The 14,339-nt window shown below is 50.6% G+C and overlaps 1 protein-coding gene across 1 annotated transcript in view; it reads left to right on the top strand.

The window, feature by feature from the left end:
* Positions 1-12,945, top strand: part of DENND1A (DENN domain containing 1A) — a gene marked incomplete at its 5' end in the record, with an annotated part of 212,348 nt that extends 199,403 nt beyond the window's left edge. Inside the window, 3 exons of the mRNA XM_081339477.1 lie at positions 299-387; positions 8,328-8,583; positions 10,085-12,945. Of these exons, the coding sequence (XP_081195603.1) occupies positions 299-387; positions 8,328-8,583; positions 10,085-11,317 (1,578 nt within the window). The 3' untranslated portion in view covers positions 11,318-12,945. The remainder of the gene's footprint in view (positions 1-298; positions 388-8,327; positions 8,584-10,084) is intronic.
* Positions 12,946-14,339: the final 1,394 nt, after the last annotated feature.

The following is a 14,339-nucleotide window of genomic DNA, read 5'->3' as shown; positions in this document are numbered from 1 at the left end:
TTCTATTCTATTCTATTCTACATTCCATATTCTATTCTATTCTATTCTATTCTATTCTATTCTATTCTATTCTATTCTATTCTATTCTATTCTATTCTATTCTATTCTACATTCCATATTCTATTCTATTCTATTCTATTCTATTCTATTCTATTCTATTCTATTCTATTCTATTCTATTCTATTCTATTCTATTCTATTCTATTCTATTCTATTCTATTCTATTCTATTCTATTCTTATTCTATTCTATTCTATTCATGTCAGAGTCACGGGTGCATCTCCACTTGGTGTCCCACAGGTTCGGCCGCCCAGACCCCAAGTTGTCCGAAGACCCAAAGGCAACGTTGCTGTGGATGCTCGAAGGACAACTGTCTCCAGCCCAGAGCAGTGAGTATTGACTCTCAGATTCCTCTTTCGGAAAAGCTGAGTGGAACACGAGTGCCCTCTGGTGGACAAAACCCAGAGAGCCTTTGTCCCCTGCTTCTGGGCGCTTGGCCCTGACTTCTCCTCCGAAGGCCACACTTGCAAAGTGTAGGGTGAAAAGTGAGAAATCCCCATGCACAAACAACAACCAGGAGTCACTCGATAGGTGGATAAAAATGCCGAGTCCAGTCTGGCTGTGGGTGACCAACCGCGTTCAACAAGAAGGAAAACGTCCTGTTTCGCCCTAACAGGCCAGGATTTGGTCCACCGTGCAGCTTATGAGCCCCACTGTGCAATATTTCTGTTTTTTTTTTCCTTTCCTCTCTCTCTATCTCTCAGCCGAGATTTATTTTGCTGTCAGTTGCCAGCTGGATTCTTTCTGGTCTTTCGGGATGGGAAAGGTTAGAGAGAGCGGTTCTGATTGAAGGGTAGAAAAAAAAGAGCAACCAAGTTTAGAGTGCTTGAGCTTTCCTTCCCACCAGCTTTTGCCAGGTGGAGCAGTGGGCTTAATGCCTCCTTAAGTAACACCAGCTGCCTGCAATTAGTGCAGGTTCGAGTCCCACCAGGCTCAAGGTTGACTCAGCCTTCCATCCTTCCCAGGTAGGTAAAATGAGGACCCAGATTGTTGGGGGCAATTAAGCTGACTTTGTAATAATGCCGCTTGGGGGGGCCCCAAAAGCCCTAATAATATGGAGCCTTGGTGGAGCAGTGGGCTAATGCCTCCTTAAGTAACACCAGCTGCCTGTAATTAGTGCAGGTTCGAGTCCCACCAGGCTCAAGGTTGACTCAGCCTTCCATCCTTCCCAGGTAGGTAAAATGAGGACCCAGATTGTTGGGGGCAATAAGCTGACTTTGTAATAATGCCGCTTGGGGGGGGGCAAAGCCCTAATAAGCAGGCATATACATAGAATGAAGGCTATTGCTAAGCACATTGATTTGTGCTTCTTAGATTGTAAGCCGCCCTGAGTCTTTGGAGAAGGGCAGGATATAAATGGAATTAAAAATAATAATAATAATAAATAAAACTCCACAAAGGAGACTTACTGTGTGAGTCAGACTTCCCCCGTGCCGTGGATTTTTACCATGATACCCACAGTGCCAACCCACCGCCAAATGCTACTCGCGCTCTCCTCCTTAGAGAGTGCGGAGAAACAGGTGGAGAAGCTCTTGGTGGGAAACAGAAGATTTGAACGTCTCCTTATAAACACGCCAGCAATTTCCTGCCGATAAGTCATCCCAGGCAGAATTGGCCACCGAGAAAGAGGATTCAATGGCACTTATTTAAGGGAGATGGTGTAAAGTCTCCATTTCCATCCGGGGCAGGACAGTGGGGAAAAAGATCTGACCTCTTTGGCTGATTTTGACCTGGGGGCTTCCTTCTTATTTGCTGTTTCCTGGACCACCCAAGTCTCTGCAGGACAAGTCCCACCACCACCACCTTTTCCCCCTTCTGCCAGACCTCCGTTATCCCACCCAGGAAGGGATCTGCAGAAGGTTGCCTGCTGGTTCCTCCAGCGTGAAACCAACAAGCTTGGGCCAAGGGAACGAGGTGACAAAAGTCTCTTCCCTGTGGGCTTCATTTTTGGGTGATGGAGAACTTGGGTAGTTGTAAGGCAGGGGTGTGTGTGTGTGGGTGTGTGTTAAGCTGAATCTGAAGGCTCCTTGCTGGGATTCCCAGAGGATCTAGGCAACCCCTGGGGGTTTGCTGTGAAGGGGCTTTCATTTTTTGCAGAAGAAAAACAATGCGTAACAATGTCAGTTAAAGCATCAAGGCGGCGAGGCTGCTCCCCAGGGTCTGAGTCTGCACAGATTCTCCCCAAATCAAAACAATATAGAAACACAGGAAACCTCACCGCCCCTCGGACCATCCAGGGTAGAGTCTAAATTAAGTGCCTCTACCTTTCGCCTCCCACTTCTTTCTTGAAAAACAGAAAGAGATAGGGCCCGCTTCCCCCATACTTGATATCGGGGTGGTGGTGGGGGGGATGGGACCAGAGAAGTTGCTCTGATAATATTCAGCCCCTTTGGTCTTAGGGAGATCTCTTCTGCATCCTTGCAATGGAAAACTGCGACCAGTTTTGGTCACCATTTTACCAAAAAAAGACGTTGGGGCTTTGGGGAAAAAAATTCAGAGAAGAGCAACTAAGATGATCCAAGGCCTGGAGACTAAAACATAGGAAGAACGGCTGCGGGACTTGGGGTTTGGCTAATGTAGAGAAAAGAGGAAATAAGGGGAGACACGATAGCAGCGTTCCAGTATCTGAGGGGCTGCCACAAAGAAGAGGGAGTCGAATTATTCTCCAAAGCACCAGAGGGAAGGACGAGAAACAGCGGTTGGAAACTGATTAAAGAGAGAAGCAACCTGGGATTAAGGAGAAACGTCCTGACAGTGAGGACAATGAACCAGTGGAACAGCTTTGCCACCAGATATGGTGGGTGTTTTTAAGAAGAGACTGGACAGTCCCTTGTCTGAGATGGTATCGGTTCTCCTGCTTGAGCAGGGGGCTGGACTAGAAGACCTCCAAGATCCCTTCCAGATTCTATTCTATTCTAAAGCTTCTAGTGGCTGCTTCTCCAGAGTTTGAAAGGCCTGGAGGGAAGGTCCGTCACTGATTTCCAAAGTCCCTCCAAACGTCCTTTCCACGCTCTCTAGTTCACAGAAGACAGCTGATGCCTTTGGCTGCTCCAGAAGGAAGTCTTTCTGGAGACGGGACAGAGGGGGGAGAAACTCCCAACACTGTCCTGCCGTTTGTGGATCTAGAAGACCTTTTGTTAGGGCAAGAAGTATCTCTGTCCATCTCTCCATCCTTCTTCAAACGCTGCCGGTTGGCCTTCCCCCCACCCCACCCCCCACCCCCGTTTCTTGGCGAGAGAGAACGCCATCCCAGCACTTCTCTTGATGTTCTCCTTGAACATCTTCTACCTTCCAGGCTCAAGAGCCCGAGGGATGCCCGAGGGTTTTGCAGCACGTTCCCCTTTTCCCTAGCCATAGCCAATGTTTTCCTCCAACTCAAAGAGTTTGTAGGGTTTGGGTTCTGCCGGCTTGGCTCACTTGCAGGAGACATCTCTTTCTTCCCAGCTCCTGGTTTTTTGTTTTTTTTCTTGTCTTTCTCCAGGTGGGCCGGCTGGGCTGGGGGTATCACCTGGGTGGCCAGGTCTTAAGGGAGGGGCAGAGCTTCCCGCCCCCCCCCTTGTTCTAAGAAGGGGACCAGGTTTTCTTCAGCAAATCCACCAAAGCCTCCTGCTCATATCCACCAAAGGCTCGTTTCGCAGAAGCGGCCTCTTCCCGACAAAACTCTTTTGTCGCTGAATGCCCACTGTTCACCCACTATTCTTCACTATTTTTTCCTCCTTCTCTCTCTCTCTCTCTCTCTCTCTCTCTCTCTCTCTCTCTCTCTCTCTCTCTCTCTCTCTCTCTCTCTCTTTTCTCCCCTCCTCCCTCTCGTTTATCTGTCTTAAGTACATTTAGGTGTCAATTAAATTTGAAATATCTACATTTGTCAGCTCTTGGTTTTCAGCCAGCAGCACGAGATGGCTGCAGATTTGTCCAGGCATTCCTGACATATGTGGGTGGTGGTGGGGGGGAAGGAACGGGGAGAGGGGGGGTTGGAAGCCCCCGAAATGCAGATTGTCCTCATTAAAACCGAAGCACTGATCCTCCCGAACCGGGAGACGGAGCCGCCGCGGAACACATCTTCGGCTTTATGGTGCCGTGTTTCTGACATGATATTTAAAAAGGGACAGCTACGGGCTGTCACGGCTGTCAGATGCCGGCACTAACCGGAGACACGTTAAACTAAACATTAGAAGGGAGATCAGCAAGCCATCTGCACGGGAGCCCGCAGGGGGGGGAGGGGAGGAAGACGAGGACCCGTGCAACCTTGCAGCCACGCAGAGCCTCGGGTTTGATGGACAGCCCCGGGCCCAGCCACCTTTCCACGTGACAACTCTTTGTGTGTGCAAAACGTGAGCCGGTGGCCGGGTGGCAGCCGCTGGGAGAGAGAAGCCACCGAATCGGGTTAATGAGGGAACAGCCTTGGCTGCCTCGAGCTAAGGGGAGAAAAAGAAAAATTAGCCTTGGACATTTTTTGGCACGCCTCCCTCTGTTGTTTTTTTTTAAGCACAGTGGCGGGTTTTGCTCAAATCCGAACCCCGAGTCGGGGCATCGCCATTTGGAGGGTTCACACACACACACACACACCCATTGGATGGAGTTGTGTGTATTGGTGTTTAGCAAAAGGAGAATTAGATAAGGTTCAAACTTAACAACAGCCCTTAGGTCCGTTTTTCACACTTAATGACCGTCGCAGCATCCCCATGATCACGCGATCAAAAATTCAGACGCTCGCCAACTGGTTGGTGTCGATGACCTTTGCTGGGTCCCCTTTTGCGACCTTCTGACGAGCAAAGTCAAGGGGGGGGGCAAGCCAGATTCGTTTAACAACTCTGGCGAAGAAGAGTCATAAGACGGGGCAAAACTCGCTTGGCAAACGTCTCTGGGAGCTCCATCACTGGAGGCTTCCAAGAAGAGACTGGACCGCCATCTGTCAGAAGTGGTGGAGGCCCTCCTGCTTGGGCGGGGGTGGGGGGTGGGGTTGGACTAGATGACCCACAAGGTCCCTTCCAACTCTGGTCGTTCTATTATTTTCTGCTTTATCTCCTGAGAATTTGGTGGGGTGAGACTGGACTGCCATCTGTCTGAAATGATGTAGGGCAGGGGCCAGCAACCGGGCCGCACAAACAAGCAAAGCACACACACACACACACACACCCCTTGTGGGATGCAGGCAGCACACAAAAACCACCCACCCTCCGGTCCGCGGAAAAACCTCTTCTCTCCACGTAACCCGGTCCCCGGTGCCCAAAAGGTTGGGGACCTCTGGTTGTAAGGTCTCCTGCTTGGGCGGGGATGGGGAGGGGTGGACTAGTGGACCTCCAAGCTCCCTTCCGCCTCTATATTCCATTGCCAAGGTCAAAGCACAGGGCCACTAAAGGCTCTCCAGAGTTGGCCACCCTCCTCCTTCCGAGGTCCCTCCTTCTCCAAGAGGCTGGATTTGTTTTTCTCTCTCTCTCCCTCGAATGTTGACTGCTGTCCTTTGGCTTTCTTTCCCGCTGCAGGTCTGGTCCAGCGACATAATCTCTCTCTCTCTCCTCTCCCCTCCCTCTCTCTCCTTCAGCCTGGTCAAGCCCACCCGCCACTATACGGTCTTCCTGTTGGAGGATTCCTCCGGCGATGAGCTTCCTCAGGACCAGGAGCCTGTGTCTGCCTTCTCTGACAGCTTTCTCTTCTCCGCTCCTTTTGAATGGTCTCTATCTTGACTGTCGCTTCCCTGCCCACCCACCAAGCTCTTCCCCTGGCTTAGAAGCTTCTGTGTGGCCAGTGTCCTGTCTCTGTGTGTGCACGCGCGCATTCATGTCCCCCGCGTTAATATACCCCCTGGGCAACAAGCACAAGGCCTTCTGGTTCCAGCCAAGGGCTCTTCAGATTTCGCTCTTCTCCTACGCTGGCTTGGATTGGCGCTGGGTTTTCCTGCCTTGCCCGTCCCCAGCACCCTTGAGGGGAATAGCCAACTGCAAGCAGAAAGCACCGGGAGAGGGATCTGGGCGAGGCACGGAGAGCTCTGCGAAGGGTCAAGGGAGAAGGTTTGAGGGGCTGCCACCAAGAATTAGGGGTGTGTGTGTCAAATTGTTCTCCAAAGCACCCGAAGGCAGGACAAGAAACAATGGTTGGAAACTAATGAAGGAGAGAGGCCACCTGGAATTAAGGAGAAACTTCCTAAGAGTGAGGACAATTAACCGGGGGAACAGACGTTGCCTCCAGAAGTTGTGGGTGCTCCACCATTGGAGGTTTTCAAGGAGAGACTGGACCAAGGGTAGGCAACCTTGGCTCTTTTAGGACTCCTGGACTTCAACTCCCAGAATTCCTCAGCCAGGCACACTGGCTGAAGAATTCTGGGAGTTGAAGGCCACGAGTCCTAAAAGAGCCAAGGTTGCCTCTCCCGGGGCTAGGCAGTCCCTTGTCTGAGATGGTGTAGGTTCTCCCGCTTGAGCAGAGGGCTGGATTGGAAGACCTCCAAGGTCCCTTCCACCTCTATTCTATCTTCTCTGCACAGAAGGGAGTCAACCGCTCTTTGAATGGGTTGGTTGAAGGGCAGCTAGGTTGAAGTAGGGATCGGTAGTTAGAAGCATCTCCGGGAGAAATGACAGCAGAGCATTCGAAACTCTCCAGTGTCAATGCCCCTCTGGCTGTGGTAGGACAGCCTGCCTAGTGCACATTGGGAATCCAAAGTATGGTGTGACTTAAGTCTTTATCTGCCCCAAAACATGCCTCCTCTGACAGAGCATGGAGCGGTCCTCTCTGCTAATGAACTATCCCATGGGTTGAGGCACCAGAGATGGTCAAGGCTTCTGCCCAGCTCTTTTCTGCTGCTTTTTGGGCGTTTCCTTCCAACTCAAGTCTCGTTTGAAGAGCTGGATGAATGCCAGTCAATGAATGCCTGGAAACTGTGTGAGTTGGCGGGGTGTTAATTGGATTTGCCTTGCACGACCATCCCCTCACCTAGGAGTGAGATGCGAATCCCAGGATTTGAAGACTTCTTTGCTCCCTGCTCAGTCCTGCCTTCCTCCTAACAGACCTTGCCCTTACTTCATGGAGGAGACATTGCTTTAAGCATTGTGGATTCCTTAAGGATTCGAGAATCCAAAGTTCATCTGGGATGCTCTAGGTAGAGTCATCTGGAGCCAAAGGAAGACCTTTCCTCGTGGTCCTTCAGAGGCCCAGCGTGACTTCTTGACTCAGTAGGTTGTCATCTTGGAACCAGGAAGCCCATGTCTCATTTGGGTCACATCCTGACTTTATGCACCTTGGGAGAGAGGAATCCTTCGGGCTTCCCAGGTCTTCAAAATCCTGGTGTCTCATGCTGGCTAAGATTTTCCCCTCTCGTTGTCTTGACTGCCCTTCTTGTTTCATTGGCTTCGCTGTGAGAAATGCATGCTTGACATCATCCATCTGCAGCTGGGCTGTGTCTTATGTTGGGTTGGAAGCAATGACAACCCCAGCAGAACACTGGGGTGGTTTTGTGGTGTAAGCGACAGAGTTCTTGCTGAACTGCCCAAAGGTCTGATCGTGAGGCAACCAGGCTTTCTTGTTTTTCTCTGAAGACCTTTCGCTTCTCATCCCAAAAGCTTCTTCAGCTCTCACTGGATGGTGGGGAACGGGAGGATTTATACTCCTTGCAGACAGCTGGTCGTTTGCCTTCTTTTCGAGAGTCCTTGAGGCCACTTGGAGGCTTATTTGCATGCGGCTGTGGAGCCTTCTTGGAACTGCTGAAAGGACCGTGTGGTAGACTGGAGATAGATGATGTCGTGTCCCTCCCCCTCTGTTCAGTTTTGACCTAGGTGGCCTCTTTGACCCCTCTTTCAAACTAGCGGTCTTCTCTGTCCAGAATGTGGACAGACCCTGACGACACAGATAAACCTCCAGGTGGCCTCAACGGCTCTCCAAAAGAAAGGCAAACGACCAGCGGTCTGCAAGGAGGATAAATCCTCCCGTTCCCCACCATCCAGTAGAGCTGAAGAAGCTTCTGGGATGAGAAGCAAAACCTCTTCAAAGGAAAAACGAGAAAGTCCAGTTGCCTCGTGGAAAAAAAGCACCGTTGGGTCAGCTGTGGCCTGCCTCACTCTTAACTTTTGTGGCCTTTGCCCAACGGAGCACACTTTGGGAAGATCCCAGTGGGCTTCTCGCTGTCCTTAAGAGCCTCAACTCCTAGCTGGGAGATAATGTGGAGTTGTCATTCATCGCACACCCATCAGGTCCTTCTGGCTTTCTCTGACCGGGAAGGACGTCGGTAGATGTCTCCAGAGGGATCCCCTCTCTGAACTTCCAACTGTTTTCCTACTCACAGGCCTCAGCCCTATCGCGCTCTGAAGGAATCCGACAGCGGCGACGGAGAAGAAGGCACGTGTCCTGAGAGACCCCAGGAGGACAGCCAGATGGAGCCAGCCACCCCAGAAAGCCCTGCAGATATTAGTCTACTGGAAGACATTTTCACAGGACTGGTGGTGGAGTCACAGCCGCAGCCACTCAGCCAAGCCAGGAGCTTGGAAGATCTGAGGATTCCCAAGGAGGAAGAAGACCAGCAGGGCTCCTTTGATTATCAGGTATGGGACTTGGGTGGGAATGGCTGAGAAGACCTGAGCTGTTGGTACAGGTAGTCCTTCACTTCCAGCCATAATTGGAACGAATGAAGGAGAATATGTGTAGCTCAGGGTTGAAATGAAGGGTCCTTGCTGCTCTCTGAGCTTGCTTGTTTTCTTGCAGACGTTTCGTGACCCAACTAGGAACATCATCAGTGCTAGAAGGGACTAGGGTTTGCAAAGAGGGGACAAGAAGGAGGAGGAGGAGGAGGAGGAAGAAGAAGAGGACTGTGGAGTCCTTGGTGCTCTCTGAGCTTGCTTGTTTTCTTGCAGATGTTTCGTTACCCAACTAGGAACATCATCAGTGCTAGAAGGGAGTTGGGTATGCAAAGAGGGGACAAGAAGGAGGAGGAGGAAGAGGAGGAGGAAGAAGAAGAAGAGGACTGTGGAGTCCTTGGTGCTCTCTGAGCTTGCTTGTTTTCTTGCAGACGTTTCGTGACCCAACTAGGAACATCATCAGTGCTAGAAGCTCTGAGAGCAACAAGGACCCCTCATAATTGGAACTGGATTCCTGGTTGTCAGTTGTTATGACCATAAGACAAGGCACCCCTGTTTTACAACTCACCATAAATACTCCTTTCCATTTGCCCTTCTTAATTTTCAGCTGTCATTAGGTCACTGGTTGTAAGCTGAGAACTGCCCGTAGTAGTGACTTGATTTAGAGTTGCTGACCAGAATCCAGACGGACAAGATAAGGTGCGGTGATAGGGTGGGAAGTGGTGAAGAAGTCACAAGGTGCATCTTGAAGCCTTGATAGGGCAGGAGACTGACTGGCTGACTGAAGGAGGAGAACTTAAGGGCGACTCCGGGAAGACTTTCTCCAAGTGGGTTTTGAGGAAATGGGATGAAGGTCTCCCAGTTGGCACAAAGGGGAAGGTGGTTCCTCTTACTGTAGTGGGAGGGAGTCTCAGCTGGAGAGCCAGTTGGAAAGGAGAGGAATAGCAGAAGGTTTGGAGAAAGATCCCAGAGGTTCTTTTTCATGAGGCGACCGGACTTCCTGGGTGTTCTTTGAAGACGTTTCGCTTCTCCTCCAAGAAGCTTCTTCAGCTCCGACTGGATGGTGCGGAATGGAAGGATTTATACTCCTTGCAGACGGCTGGTGGTTTGCCTTCTTTCAGAGAGTCCTTGAGGCCACCTGGAGGTTTTATCAGTGTCCTCAGGGTCACCTAAGTGGTGCAAACTGGTGTGGAGCCTTCTTGGAACTGCAGGGAGTATAAATCCTTCCATTCCCCACCATCCAGTCGGATGAGAAGCGAAACGTCGTTGAAGGAAAACAAGGAAGTCCAGTTGCCTCGTAAAAAAAGCACCTTGGGGATAACTCAATGTATACATGGTTGTACTTTGACAGTAAAGGTTCGTTCATTCATTGATTCATTCATTCATTCATTCAACTACGACCTGGATGACTGAGAATCTCCATAGACGTTTGGAGAAAGATAACCATGATTTTTCTCTTTTCCGACAGCGGATGGATCTCGGTTTTGCGGAAAAGAGCTGGACCACCCCAGGGATAAAGCTTTTTCACCCTTATAAGCAGTTCTGGGGCCATGACGACATGGCCCTTTCCACAAAGTTCTCCCCCAAGTCTCCAGAGAGGCTGCTGAGAAACGTGCCTCCCGTCCCAAGGAGACCTCAGAGCAGAGACGCCATCCTGGATGTTCCCAAGAAGGAAGTTGGAAGCTCCCCTGCTGCCCAAGAGAATATCACCATCCCGCGACCGCAGGGAAGGAAGACGCCAGAGCTGGGCATCGTCCCACCGCCCCCTCCGCCCCGGCTTTCCAAGCAGCAGGCACCCCCAGAAGCTGCCCCTGGCCTTGCAGGGCCTGGCGACCTGGCCTCGGAGCTCCTGCAGGAGCCCTTTGCAGCCAGAAACGTCTCTCTGGATCGGCAACTGGCTGGTTTTGCTCCTCACCAAGTCCAGCTTTCGTCCGGTGCCGTCACTGAAGGAGACATGCTCCAGCCCGTCAAGGTCAATGCAGAGGGCACAAGTGGAGACAGCGACTCCCTCCTTGCTCTTCTTGACCCACTGAAGTCAGGAGAAGTTCCGTCAAGCTCCAGAAGCCAGCTGGGGTCCTCCTCTCCCAGCCCTGCCGGCAGCTTCCCACCCACGGGAGAAGACCTCATGCCTTCTACGTCAGCCCCGTTTCGCCAACTGCTGGGATACCCTCCCTCTGTGACGCCCTTTGGGCAGCCCTCGCTCAACCCCTTCGTCCAGGCCGCGCCAACGCCTCTGCCGCTCACCGTGGTCAGGCCCCCTAGCGGCCCATTTGCCCCCTCGCTGGGCCACGCTTACAGTTCCAGCTACATCACCTCCAACTCCAGCTTCTTCCAGCTGCAGAGGCCGCCCCCCAACCCTCTGGCCCTCTCCATGCCCAACCTCTTTGCCAAGTCTCCCTCAGCCCCGCCGCCAGCAGCTCAGTCTCTTTCCCAGGGTGGCGTCCCGTGTCCCTGTGGCCCTTCTAAGATCCGGACACTGCCTCTTACTCATTCTGCGGCCAAGATAAGGCTGGCTGCGAGGCCTAGCAACCTCCCACTGGTTCCCCCCAAGACCAAGGTTGGGGACGCGGCCTTGTGCCCGTCTAAGAGTCAGCCGACTAAAGACCCCTTTGAAGACTTGTTAAACAAAACCAAGCAGGAAGTGTCCGTCATGCCCGGTAAAGTTGAGCAGTTAAGAAGGCAATGGGAAACATTTGAGTGAGCCCCGTAGCTCAATGGCGTCCTGGACTACTGGGTGTTGGGTTAATATAACAGTGAGTATTTCCCCAAGCAAAGAAGGGTCAACGGGCTGGCATGGCTTCCTACCTGCTAGGAGGGGGGCCTGGCTAAGCCCTGAATAGGAGCAAGGAGACACACACCCCCTTTTCACCTTTTCGCCCACCCCCATCATTGGAAAGGTGATCTGGGCTCCTTGACGTTCCTTTGACTTTTCCTCAAGATAATTGATGAGGTCAATCCCTGGTCTCTTCTTGGCCAACCTTGCATCCCCCTTCATCATGAGCCTGTCACATTCCCAGCGTGAGCAATTGCTTCCATACCAGATCACATTTTCAGCCCGGATGCCCAACCCCAAGCCACGTTGATCATGATCTGAACCTTGTCAGTTATTATTATTACTATTATTTTTGTACCTTCTCCAAACTACCGTGAGCTGCACGGGTTCAAGGCCCCGTGCTGTCCTTGGATTCCCTTCCTGGTCCCTCCATTCTCTGCGCCCAACAGTCCCCTTGACAGAGCAACCCCTTTTTCACACCCCAGGTTTAGCGTCCATTGTGGTAGCACCGCACCACTTTTCAGGGAAGCAACGACACGCACCACGTCTTCACGGCTATCGACCACATTAGCACTACCAGCAGTCGTTACTTTTTTAGAGCAAGGCTCGTTGATCGTGGCGTCCTCAAACCCTTCTATAACTGTGCAACTGTTACACAAACACGTATATTGTGTAGTTACAAAAGTGTTACTCGGCAGTCTCCTTCCTCAAGCCTGATGGGAGGAGGACGAGTGTCCATCCTAGTCTAGAATGAAAGGTCTTGTTGGACAGCAGCGTCAATCTGATGGAACAGAGGGGGTGGGGGTGGTGAAAGGACGGTGGTGATAGACAAAATGACTTTCACCCCTGATTGTGGACTAATTGCCTTTGGGCTTCATAAGCTGGAAGGCAGAAGACTTCTGCCTGCTTGGTCTTCTTTCTCAACTCCTGCTGAAGATCAAGTTTCCCCTCCAGGCTGTTTTGGAAGATGGAAGGTCCACCATGCCTCAGAATTCAGATCTGCTCAAGGACCTCTTGGCACACCTGCCTCTGTTTCTTTTCCTCACTTAAATTTGTGGCGGCGGGGGGGGGGGGAGGGAAGGGTTTTTGTTTTGTTTTTTTTTTTAAAAAAAAGTCCTGGGCAGTTTGTTGTTATTTTCATCACTGTTGTGTGGAAATTAGGCTAGCCAGTTGTCTACGTCCACAAGAACTCACTGCATACAAAACCGCAAGGTGTCCCTCTTCAAGCGCCATCTCTTTTTTCTTTCCAATGGGTTTCAATTTCCGTTTCTAGAACCCTTTTGAAGTTTTCCTACCAGCTGGAGAGTTATTTTGGCTTCCATCTCCACAACGTCTAAGCCTGTAGATTCCAAGAACGGGGTTGATTCCGCCAAAACCTGGATTGTCAGGGGACACCTCCAGACGTTCTGCTGGGATCATCACGCCTCTGTCCAAAACCGTTGCATTTCACAAGGCCCTTTCTGTGTTTTGTAGGATCACTTTGGCTGGGGGAAGGGAAAGGTGTGTTTTTGATATTGCCTACTTCTGGATAGTAAAATAGTTAAAAGTCCATCCAACAGGCGAGTGTTGCTTTGCTTCTTAAAAGTTTGGTATAGGGAGTGGGAATAGAGTACCGATCTTCAGGCTGTGTCTGGGAATGACCATCTGGGCTGGGCTGGGCTGGTGTTAGATCAGTCCAACTCAGGGGTCTTCAAACGTGGCCCTTTGATGACCTGTGGACTTCAACTCCCAGAATTCCTCAGCCAGGCTCGTGTGCCTGGCTGAGGAATTCTGGGAGTTGAAGTCCACAGGTCATCAAAGGGCCACGTTTGAAGACCCCTGGTCTACCTTGTCTCAAAGGTGCTTTTTCAGGAGGCAACTGGACTTCCTTGCTTTTCTTTGAAGACTCGCTTCTCTATGCAAATGACCAGCTGTCTGCGAGGAGTATAAATCCTTCCGTTCCCCACCCTTCTGTCAGTGCTGAAGAAGCTTCTTGGATGGGAAGCAAAAGGTCTTCAAAGAAACGTCCAGATGCCTCCTGAAAAAGCACCTTTAGGACAACCGTGACCTGATTGACTGAGAATCTCCAAAGACATCAGTCTAACTTCATGTTCTGTCCACAAAGGTGCAATTAGAACAAAGTGTGAACACTCTGCTGCCGTAGAATATGGCAGAGATTTAAATATGGGGGGTGGGCAGCTGTTTGCTGGAACAACCCATAATCTCATAGGTACAATTAGAACGTGTAAACCATCAATGCAGCAGCTCAGAGAGAGAAGACAGTGAAGATTAGGTTGACATCTGAACATCTTCTGTCTAGTAAAGTCTTTCATGACCACCACCAACCCCATCCTTTTGGATAAATAAAACTATTCTGATAAGCCCGTTTCTCTTTTTTCATGAGGCAGTTTGGCTTACCTTCCATTTTGGACTCTTGGACACCTCTTACCAGGTCGGCTTGCTTGAAGATAAAGAGCCCAGATAATTTTTCTGTGTACGTTTTTAATTTACAACCGGGATTACCAGGACTGGGTTTCCTACGTGTACGTAAACAGATGCTCCATCCGCGGCAAACGTTTCGTGAAAAAATAAACCCCCCAAATTTAAATATCAAAAGTAAGCTCGCATTAGAAAACAAAACAAAATAAATAAATAAAATGGCCAAAGGATTTCATCGCTGGTGGATCTAATGGGGCTTACAGCAAGTAGAGGGAAGAATGGCTATTTCTTTGAAAAAGAGGGCAAACGTTTGGTGTGGCGTGACGGGAAATTAAATTGAAGCCCTTTGGCGTAACGACTAGCCTTCGGAATACGTCTAACCCAAGGAATCAGTGTGTTGCAAGGAGTGAATCAAGTGACGGTAAAGCTAAGAGGAAAACTGATTTTCCAAAACACCGGAAAGCAGGACAAGAAGCAACGGATGGAAACTAACCAAGGAGAGAAGCAACCTGGATTTAAGGAGAAACTTCCT

The sequence above is a fragment of the Vipera berus genome (genome assembly GCF_964194415.1).
Source record: "Vipera berus genome assembly, chromosome: 15".
Taxonomy (NCBI): Eukaryota; Metazoa; Chordata; class Lepidosauria; order Squamata; family Viperidae; genus Vipera; species Vipera berus.
This window is presented reverse-complemented; position numbering and strand designations above follow the sequence as displayed.